The 11,978-nt window shown below is 33.2% G+C and overlaps 1 protein-coding gene across 1 annotated transcript; it reads right to left on the bottom strand.

The window, feature by feature from the left end:
- Nucleotides 1-9,740: 9,740 nt before the first annotated feature.
- LOC139876321 (inactive protein RESTRICTED TEV MOVEMENT 2-like) lies at nucleotides 9,741-10,930 on the bottom strand. Its single transcript, XM_071863626.1, has 2 exons — nucleotides 10,789-10,930; nucleotides 9,741-10,267 (listed from the first exon to the last, which is right to left on the bottom strand). Exons 1-2 carry the CDS (start codon nucleotides 10,904-10,906, stop codon nucleotides 9,825-9,827), a joined length of 561 nt encoding a protein of 186 aa, XP_071719727.1. The 5' UTR covers nucleotides 10,907-10,930; the 3' UTR covers nucleotides 9,741-9,824.
- Nucleotides 10,931-11,978: the final 1,048 nt, after the last annotated feature.

The raw sequence follows: 11,978 nt of genomic DNA, 5'->3' as shown, positions 1-11,978 counted from the left end.
CACCTAACACATGTGGGAACCATCATTTGGCAACTAGCATGAAATATCTCATAAAATTACAAAAATATGAGTAATCATTCATGACTTATTTACATGAAAACAAAATTACATATCCTTTATATCTAATCCATACACCAACGACCAAAAACACCTACAAACACTTTCATTCTTCAATTTTCTTTATCTAATTGATCTCTCTCAAGTTCTATCTTCAAGTTCTAAGTGTTCTTCATAAATTCCAAAAGTTCTAGTTTCATAAAATCAAGAATACTTTCAAGTTTGCTAGCTCACTTCCAATCTTGTAAGGTGATCATCCAACCTCAAGAAATCTTTGTTTCTTACAGTAGGTTATCATTCTAATACAAGGTAATGATCATATTCAAACTTTGGTTCAATTTCTATAACTATAACAATCTTATTTCAAGTGATGATCTTACTTGAACTTGTTTTCGTGTCATGATTCTGCTTCAAGAACTTCGAGCCATCCAAGGATCCATTGAAGCTAGATCCATTTTTCTCTTTTCCAGTAGGTTTATCCAAGGAACTTAAGGTAGTAATGATGTTCATAACATCATTCGATTCATACATATAAAGCTATCTTATTCGAAGGTTTAAACTTGTAATCACTAGAACATAGTTTAGTTAATTCTAAACTTGTTCGCAAACAAAAGTTAATCCTTCTAACTTGACTTTTAAAATCAACTAAACACATGTTCTATATCTATATGATATCCTAACTTAATGATTTAAAACCTGGAAACACAAAAAACACCGTAAAACCGGATTTACGCCGTCGTAGTAACACCGCGGGCTGTTTTGGGTTAGTTAATTAAAAACTATGATAAACTTTGATTTTAAAGTTGTTATTCTGAGAAAATGATTTTTATTATGAACATGAAACTATATCCAAAAATTATGATTAAACTCAAAGTGGAAGTATGTTTTCTAAAATGGTCATCTAGACGTCGTTCTTTCGACTGAAATGACTACCTTTACAAAAATGACTTGTAACTTATTTTTCCGACTATAAACCTATACTTTTCTGTTTAGATTCATAAAATAGAGTTCAATATGAAACCATAGCAATTTGATTCACTCAAAACGGATTTAAAATGAAGAAGTTATGGGTAAAACAAGATTGGATAATTTTTCTCATTTTAGCTACGTGAAAATTGGTAACAAATCTATTCCAACCATAACTTAATCAACTTGTATTGTATATTATGTAATCTTGAGATACATAGACACGTATACAATGTTTCGACCTATCATGTCGACACATCTATATATATTTCGGAACAACCATAGACACTCTATATGTGAATGTTGGAGTTAGCTATACAGGGTTGAGGTTGATTCCAAAATATATATAGTTTGAGTTGTGATCAATACTGAGATACGTATACACTGGGTCGTGGATTGATTCAAGATAATATTTATCGATTTATTTCTGTACATCTAACTGTGAACAACTAGTTGTAGGTTACTAACGAGGACAGCTGACTTAATAAACTTAAAACATCAAAATATATTAAAAGTGTTGTAAATATATTTTGAACATACTTTGATATATATGTATATATTGTTATAGGTTCGTGAATCAACCAGTGGCCAAGTCTTACTTCCCGACGAAGTAAAAATCTGTGAAAGTGAGTTATAGTCCCACTTTTAAAATCTAATACTTTTGGGATGAGAATACATGCAGGTTTTATAAATGATTTACAAAATAGACACAAGTACGTGAAACTACATTCTATGGTTGAATTATCGAAATCGAATATGCCCCTTTTTATTAAGTCTGGTAATCTAAGAATTAGGGAACAGACACCCTAATTGACGCGAATCCTAAAGATAGATCTATTGGGCCTAACAAACCCCATCCAAAGTACCGGATGCTTTAGTACTTCGAAATTTATATCATATCCGAAGGGTGTCCCGGAATGATGGGGATATTCTTATATATGCATCTTGTTAATGTCGGTTACCAGGTGTTCACCATATGAATGATTTTTATCTCTATGTATGGGATGTGTATTGAAATATGAAATCTTGTGGTCTATTGTTACGATTTGATATATATAGGTTAAACCTATAACTCACCAACATTTTTGTTGACGTTTAAAGCATGTTTATTCTCAGGTGAATATTAAGAGCTTCCGCTGTTGCATACTAAAATAAGGACAAGATTTGGAGTCCATGTTTGTATGATATTGTGTAAAAACTGCATTCAAGAAACTGATTTCGATGTAACATATTTGTATTGTAAACCATTATGTAATGGTCGTGTGTAAACAGGATATTTTAGATTATCATTATTTGATAATCTACGTAAAGTTTTTTAAACCTTTATTTATGAAATAAAGGTTATGGTTTGTTTTAAAAAATGAATGCAGTCTTTGAAAAACGTCTCATATAGAGGTCAAAACCTCGCAACGAAATCAATTAATATAGAACGTTTTTAATCAATAAGAACGGGACATTTCAGATAAGAACTGACTAACAACGCTCACGGGAAAAGAAATATCCGGACGACTGAGAGTAAGATAATTTAATTTGCCAACAATTCTTCTATACTTTTATGGGTTCATGAATAGTTCTCCGTCATCTGTCGTTAATTTGGTATTCGGTATCATTTATGCTTCACAAGGTTGTGCGTCAATCAAACCAGAATCACTGAGCACATCTAGACAATACTTTCTCTGAGATAAGAAAATGCCTTTTTTGTTTCTAGAGACTTCAATACCAAGAAAATATTTCAAAGGACCAAGATCCTTTGTTTGGAATCGAGTGCTTAGGAATGTATTCAATTTTTCGATCCCTTCTTTATCACTTCAGGTGATTACAATATCATCCACATAAACAACAAGTAAAATACACCCTAAGTTAGATGAGGCGAAGAATACTGAGTGGTCATATGTACTCCTCCTTAAACCAAAGTCCCTTACAATAGCATAAAACTTCCCAAACCAGGCACGAGGGGATTGCTTCAAACCATATATTGCTTTTCGTAATCTGCATACTTTACCAGACTCTCCCTGAGCAACAAACCCAGGTGGTTGCTCCATATAGACTTCTTTCTACAAATCTCCATGTAAAAATGCATTCTTCACATCAAGGTGATGAAGTGTCCAGTGATACATGGCAGCTAAAGAAATAAATAATCTGATAGATGTAAGTTTAGAAACATAAGGAAATGTCTCAGAATAATCCACCCCATATGTTTGAGCATAACCCTTAGCAACTAACCGAGCTTTCAACCGTGCCAAAGAACCATCAGGATTAACCTTTATCGTGAAGACCCACTTACAACCAATTGCCTTTTTGGAAACAGGTAAGTCAACTAATGCCCAAGTGCCATTACAATCAAGAGCATTCATCTCCTCAATCATAGTGGCACGCCATCCAGAAATGAGCCAAAGCTTCACCAACTATTTTCGGGATGGAGAGAGAGAGTTTAGAGTAGCAATAAAAGCGCGAGAAGATACGGACAATTTATCATAAGAGACAAAGGAAGCAATATGATAAGTACATGTGTGTTTACCTTTTCGAAGAGCGATGGGTATATCAGAATTCGAATATGAAGATTGAGTGTCATGAATATCACTGGAAACATCATTTAGTGACTCACTGGGAGGATCTGCCGATGGCGATTCTGGCACGATAGCAGGCTCTTATGTAGGACGGGGACGGCGACTGTATACATACTGAACATGATCGGTTTGTTCTGATGGTGTGAGATTTGGTATGTGATCCGGTGTGGGATTTGGTATGGGATTCGGTATGGGTACTTCCAAAATATATACCAATAAGTCATCACTATCCTCATGATTGTGAGAGGTGGACACCGGAAAGAAAGGTAACTTTTCTTAAAATGTGACATCTCGGGAAACAATATAACGCTGAAGAGTAGGGGAAAAACATCTGTAACCTTTTCTGAAGATGAGAGTATCCAAGGAACACAAATTTGATGGACTTAGGGTCTAATTTAGTGAGGTAAGGTTGAGTGTCCCGAACGAAACAAGTACTACCAAAAATCTTCGGCTCAATTGGAAATAACGATTTTGTCGGAAACAAAACTAAATATGGAATATCACCATTGAGAATGCGATGGCATTCGATTAATGAGAAAACATGCAGTTGAAACAGCGTTAGCCCAAAATGGTTTTGGTACATTCATTTGAAACAAAAGTGCTCGAGCTACTTCAAGAAGATGTCGATTCTTTCGTTCCGCAACGCCATTTTGGGCACCATTATGTGTCAACACAAGATGACTCGTTAAGGATACCATTTTGAAGCATATAAGATGAAAATGATTCAGAAAGAAATTCTTTCGCATTATCACTTCTCAAAGTTTGTACCCAAACCTAAAATTGTGTTTTTTACTTCGGAAATAAATGAGCAAAAGTGAGTAAATACTTCAGAACGACTTTTCATCAAATAAAGCCAGGTGACACGAGAATAGTCATCAATAAAGGTGATGAAGTATTTAAAACCGGGTTTGAAAGTAACTGAACATGGACCCCAAACATCAGAGTGAACTAATTCAAATGGAGATGAAGCCAATTTATTGACTCTGGGAGATAAATGGACATGGTGATGTTTAGCAAACTGACACAGCTCACAATAGAGTGATGACAAAGTAGAAAATTCAGGGCATAATTTCTTCATACTCTGGAGAGAAGGATGCCCTAATCGACAATGCATCTCATAAGGGGGTGATGACCTGGCGTATACCAATGAGCGTGGTACATTTGTTTCAGGTTCAAGTATGTATAGGCCATCAGACACCCGTCCTCTACCAATAATCTGCTTCGTCGATAGATCCTAGAAGACACAATAATCGGGATAGAGTAAAGCAACACAATTTAAATCTCGAGTAATTTTGCTAACAGATAACAAATTAAATGAGAAGTTAGGTAGACTTAAAACGGATGATAATGAAATAGATGGGGTAAGATTGATGGTGCCAGAACCAAGGACCGGGGAGGTAGTACCATCAGCAATTGTGACGTGAGATGGTTGTGATTTTACAATTAGAGAAGACTTTTTTGCTCCGTTGGTCCTTCAGTTATACACGAAATTGTAATCCGAGTCCCTCAAGTTTTTTTTGGATTTTCGAGTCCTTAAAATTGTAAAATTTTGCAATCCGAGTCCCTCCGTCTAAATCGACCGTTAACCATTGACATGTGCCATGCATGTGAGGTTAAAACCGTCTTTCTACTTTTTTCTTTGACTTTTTTGTTTCGTTGGTCCTTCATTTATACACAAAATTGCAATCCGAGTCCCTCAACTTTTTAATTCAAATTTTTATCTTTTTTTTTTATCTGTAATTTATACTTTTTATCTTTGATTCGACTTTTTATCATCATCATCTCTCATCTTCTTCTTCTAACTTTCTCCGGCGATTCGCATAACCGTCACGGAAGCAAAAAAAATTTCCTAGGTGGTTTATCCATAAATTTTATTTTTATTCGATTTATCTAATAATTAAACAATTTCGGTATATAACTAAATAAAGAATAAATATTCCAAATAATGAATAAATTATATTTTCGATTCTAATAATTATTATAAGTTTATTACATTCTGTAAAATTATTTTTACTGTTTAAAAGGTTTACAACAATTTATATAGATTTTTCATTATATATATACTAGCCGATTCAATAATAAATACATAATAATTATTTAATTGATCAAATAAATTTATAAAAATTATGTTTTCATCAGATGTATTATATTACGAATTTTCATCAGTTAATGAAAATAAAAATTGATTTTTAACTATTTATTCTTCATTTATCCTAGTTTCGGTTAATAAATAATAATAATTAATGAATTGTAATATAACTAGTTTTTTGGCCCACGGTTTCGCTGCGGGTTGGTTTCGAGAAAAAAAAGGTACAGTAGCGGGTATTTGGGTCGGGTTGGTGGAGCGGGTCAGGGGATCCGGATGGTATTGGGTTAGTGGTTTGGGGTGTTGGGCAAATCATGTTTTGAAAAAAAAAAAAAAGTTACTATTAACGAATGGTGTTAACCAATCATAGGTTGACACCATTTACCACAATTTATATATATATATAAATTATATAAATTAAGTTATGATCAGAAAAATACTTATAAACATGTTATTAAACTGATATAAAACTTTGATAAATCAATTCTCAATATTTTTAATTATTAACTAATAATTAAACCGTATAGATATAATATTGTTAAATTTTAGTTTTTGATTGTTAATAAATACAAATTCGACTTTAAAAATTATAAACATAAATTTTTATCAGATTTTGATACAAAATACTAATTATAAATCATAAATGTAAAAAGTATGAATTAAAGATAAAAAAAAAAAAAAGATAAAAATTCGAATTAAAAAGTTGAGGGACTCGGATTGCAATTTTGTGTATAAACGAAGGACCAACGAAGCAAAAAAGTCAAAGAAAAGAGTAAAAAGATGATTTTACCCTCACATGCATGGCACATGTCAAAGGTTAACGGCCAACTTAGACGGAAGTTAGACGGAGGGACTCGGATTGCAAAATTTTACAATTTTAAGGACTCGAAAATCCAAAAAAAAACTTGAGGGACTCGGATTGCAATTTCGTGTATAATTGAAGGACCAACGGAGCAAAAAAGTCATTAGAGAAAAGATGATGATTACCTGTCATATGGTCTGAAGCACCGGAATCAATGACCCATTTAGAGGCCGATGAAAAAAGGCATGTATAAGACTTACCTAATTCAGCAAAAGCGGTTATTGGTGTCGTTAGTTTCACTGATTCTCTCAGTCGAACAAATTCTTCATATTCTTCCGCGGAGATAGTGAATGTAGGGGAAACCACACGTGAACAAATTTTCTTTGCACCATTTATGATTAATTTTAAAATCAACAACAAGCAGCCCCAAATAACCAATAATGAAGGAGAATTGAGCATATCAAAAATTAATTCTGAGTAAATAAACATTTTCTCAGGCGACAAATAACCCATTGAATCAGAAATAGAAGCAGCAGCAGAGAAATACACAAGTGCAATAGTTAAATACACAAGTAACAGTAGCAGCCGAGTTCAATACCCCACATATGCAGAATACAGCAACCCAAGTCCAATACCCCAAACAAATGGAATAAAGTAGCAGTAGAAACAAAGTTGAAACCAAATGATTTAGTTAAACTTACCAGTACAATAGCAGCACAATACGCAATCAAAGCATAACACAAACACAACTCAAGTTCGAAAAACAGACCAACGCTCACCGGGGCTTTGGTCGGAAAATAAGAACGAGTGTACCGAAAAGTCGACGATTGGCGGTTTCATGCGATCTCACGCGCCGGCGCGTGGGTTCCAGACGGCGGAGTATGGCGGCGCGTGGAGTAGCAGCGGTGGCCGAAAATTAGAGCGATTTTCGGGGTTTGCAATTCGATGTGCCTTGAGTCGATTGGCGGGGGTGGTGAGATTTAAAAACCACTCTCCGGGGGTGATTTTAAATGGCAGCTGGGGTTGATTACAATTGTACTCACAGGGTACGATTCAGGCACTCACATGGTGCTTTCAACTACAGGATTCTCTGATACCATGTAAATCGAAACAAACAATAGAAGAAATAGGATATCTTGTATTAATTTGTATATCTCAATTCAACCCGTTGTACAAGAACATCATATATATATATATGTATATATATATATATATATACATATATATATATATATATATATATATATATATATATATATATATATATATATATATATATATATATATATATATATATATATATATATATGTATGTATGCAGATACATGAAGGGTAAGAGACTATTTAGAAGCATTTAATATATATGTATGTATGTATGTATGTATGTATGCAGATACATGAAGGGTAAGAGACTATCTAGAAGCATTTAATATTAACATGTAATTAATGCACACAACCACTAACTACTCTCTAACCATAATAAAGGGTCACAACTACTTTGTTTATGTAAACGCACCAACAAATGAATTCATGAAATGAGGTTTTTTTAAGGATTTAAATTTAAATTTATATATTCTTTAAAATTTCCTAACGATAACTCTAAGACCACAGATATTGGTGATTGTGACGTGGAGTGGGTGAGGTGCACTTTTTGGGAAAAAAAACTGTGACTGGGCCATGACATTTTGAGGGGAGTTGTAATGGGGGTCTTTTGTAGGGGCGTTTGTGGGTGATGTGGTAAAATTTTATTGGTATTTGAATGATAAAATATTAAAAAGGTGGAGAAAGAAATAACATTAACCAATCAGTAATTGACACCTCATGGTCGTTCTCTCTCTCTCTTGGGGCGCATTTGCTTGACAAACGCCCAACTACAAACGCCCACAAACGCCCCATTACAGGCGTTTGTGGGGCGTTTCTCGTGACATGTATGCGGCATAGGGGGCCACAAACGCCCCATTATCTGTGGTCTAATATGTTATTGACGCAATAAATAGATTTTACATAACGATTATTATTGAGTTTTGTTTAAGAATTATTCTTTTGTTTAACAATCGTAAGTAACTATATTATTATATTATGTGGGATTACTTGGTTCAATAATAGGAATTAAATTTACAGAGTATGAATAAAATATTTTAACGGAAAATATATATAGTTTTAGTTAATGATAGCCATCCCGTCCACAGTGCGGCCCAGTGAAGCGGGCTCAATGTCCTTGCTGTGATTAATTACTAAAAGTTACTGTTCCATTTGCTATGGGTCCAATTTCAATGTTTGCTCTAGGTCCAATTGCATCGTTTAGGCTCGGTCCAGTTGCATTGATTGCTCTCGGTCCACATTCAAACATTCATGACATGGGCTTTGAATTGTTGGCCCTTGCATTTCACATGTATATGTGCCATGTAGGGAACGGAATTTTTCTCTTTCGGGCAGTAGTTTAAAAATCGACTTTTGTATAAATTTGCCATAACCAAATCAAGTTAAATTGATGAAGTAACATGTTAATCATAACTTTAGTTAGTGATATATAACAAAGCATTATAAACTATATAACCAATGTTGTAAAAGTTAGTTGAGTCGGCCTTAAAAGTTGGTCAACGCTAAAAGGTCGGGTCAAAGTTTGTTTGAGTCGAGCTTAGGAGTAGGTGAAATTCGATCAAAATCAAAGTTGATCAAATTTTTAATTTTCTATATAAATTAAAAATTTGTGTTCTATTTTTACGTTTAAAATATATATGGTTTATGTTCGATGTGTGTGTGTGTGTGTGTGTTTGTATGTGCTTAATTTATTTATTAATTAAAATAAAATCAGTAATGCCGGACTCGTCCCCGAGTCGACTAACTTGTTCCTCAAAGGTCTCAACCACTTCATCCATGAGTCGCAACTTTTACAACCTTTATTAAAACCTAAATTAAGTCCATAGTTGCAAAATTTGCATCACCAGTCAGTTATCTATCTTGCGGTCCGACATATAAATTATTTATAACGTTTCTCAGCATTGTATTTCGGGTGATAACAAATATATGTATCGATGTAAATTTTTATTCATATCCGATCCGCTAATCATTCATATCCATATTGATATCCATACAGCTATTCATTCGTTTAGATATTTTTATTCATGATGAAACGGGTGAATCGATTGAATATCTACGGAATCAAATGATCCTTATGGTTGTACATGCCAAATTAGATCCCGCCTTTTTATAAAAGATAAATTATAAATTAATTTGAACATTTCTCCATCTTATTCCAACACAATATAAATATAAATACATATACATAATTCGTTACATAAGCAAATAAACGTTCACCGTTACATCAGGAATCATGATCTAAGAATTAATCCTCATCAATTTTTACATACAAACTCCAATATTTGTAAGCAGTATAAACACTAAAACCTACCATCATCACAAACCCAACATTCACCATGATTTGAGTAAACATTTTAGACCTCAAAACTTGGCCTACTCTTGTTGCGCCTTTCGGATCAAAGAGTTTTTCAGAGGTGTTCATGTTACTACTTTCTCCGTTTTGAGGCGACGAGGTTACTACTGGTGGTTGTGGTGATTCGGGTACTGGTGTTATAACTTTTTTAGGCAAAGTAACACGAAGACGACCTTGAGAAAACTTCGCATGAATGTTATCCGTGTCGTAATCTTTAGTAACCCTGATTTCTTTCTGGAATCGGCTCTTTCGTTTACCTTCAACCGCATTTTCTCCGGTGATCTTTAAAAGTCCGGTATTGCTTATTTGGATTCTTAGTTTATCCTTCGTGAAATCTTAAACATGTAACGAATAATATGCAAAAGTAATTAAGTGATTAGCCAATAATTATTTAACAACCATTTATAGTACACTACTATATATATGCTTTTTCTTAATTATATACACGGTATGTGAAAACCAGAATGTTTAATATCCAGTTTTAAACCGTTTAATGTGAAAATCGAAATGAATGATGAAACCTAAAAAAATCAAACTGAATTAAATTTGGAATATCTTTCGATTTTTTTTCAGTTTACAAATCTAAATTTCATTTTCGGTTTTAACCCATTGAAAATCGGTTTCACATTCAAAATCGAATTTAAAATCAATATCTTATTATTATTTTGGTTACATAATGTTTTTCTCAAGTTTTAAAAGAAAATGAATCGAATTCAAATTCAATTTTGAGTTCGGTTACGGTTTCAAATTTTGAACTTGATTTCGGTTCAATTTTGTATTTTGTTCCTACGAATTTTCAATCTAGAACTATAAACACCATAAACACCGCAGCGAAAATAGAAAAAAGCATGAAAACCTGGGAGATGGATCACTAATACATCTTGACGATCCTCTCGTTGCCATGTACAGAGTGGTTCGAATTCATCATACGAAAGCAATGTCTGCAAATTGGTGCCTCCAAATTTTGGGTCCATCGTATGATTGAGATCGATTTAGCTAATAATGATGCGAAAGCGATATAAAGATGACTAATTTTGAATTTGATGACTTTGCTTTTATAGTATAGCATGAACATGAATAATTGATACTATTCTTTTTCTAGCTATGTAGGTTTCCTTATTTTGCTTTGTCTTATGGCAATAGCTTAGGTTTCAAAAGATACTTGTGAAAGAAAGGCATGGCTTGAAAACAAACATAAAATAAAGTATCTTTAAACATGCGATGAGATAACTTGCTCGGTTCTAGGAGGGGTTATGAACTTAAACTTTAAGGTTTTGTTCCCAAATCCTTTTTTTTTTTTTTTTTTTAGAGAAAGAAAATGAAATGGAAGAAAAATAAAATGACTTGGTGTTTTTGAGTTTTAAGTTGGAAAGAAGTGGAATGATTATTATGACTAAGTTTCTCTCCTACACTTTCTTCAAAATTAGAAATATCTCAATCTCTTCACTTTCATCTCCTTTCACTTCATTTCATTTCTCTCATCAAAAAGTTCGCGAACAAAGCCTAGGGTTATACATTTGGGATACGGTGTGTTTGGCATACCAATTTTAAAAACTTATGAGATATTATAGACGTTTGAGCTTATTATTTACTAAGCTAGAAGTCATATAAGTTTTGTTCAGTGGGTCACATAAAGTAGAGCATATGAAAATCGTTATTTTTAAAGAATAAGCTCCTCATAAGTGACTTATTGATAAAATTAGAGCTTATGGAATCTAAAATTACCTAAAATCTATTCATTTAATTGGTTTATATATTCTTTGGTTGTCATTTTAGTCCTTCTACACACATAAGCTCAAAGTCCAACTATCACATTAAATACCAATAAAAAATAATAAACTCAGCTTCTAATTTTAAAAATAAACTCATATTACCTAACCCACTATAGACAAACGAAGACAAAAAAACTAGAAAATTAAGAACACAATGATTTAACGTGGTTATATGTAATCAGTGCTTGATTACTTTAATACACGAACCAAACTAGAGAGATTTTATTGATAGAATTTGTGACGAGTTACAATGAGATTATAAGTCTATTTATAG

Source organism: Rutidosis leptorrhynchoides, chromosome 11 (assembly GCF_046630445.1).
Source record: "Rutidosis leptorrhynchoides isolate AG116_Rl617_1_P2 chromosome 11, CSIRO_AGI_Rlap_v1, whole genome shotgun sequence".
Lineage (NCBI taxonomy): Eukaryota > Viridiplantae > Streptophyta > Magnoliopsida > Asterales > Asteraceae > Rutidosis > Rutidosis leptorrhynchoides.
This window is presented reverse-complemented; position numbering and strand designations above follow the sequence as displayed.

Coding starts and splice junctions, on each gene's coding strand:
- LOC139876321 (XM_071863626.1), bottom strand. CDS start 10,906: ATGGACCCAAAATTTGGAGGCACCAATTTGCAGACATTGCTTTCGTAT. Junction 10,268..10,788: donor ATTAGTGATCCATCTCCCAG/GTTTTCATGCTT, acceptor TACATGTTTAAG/ATTTCACGAAGGATAAACTA.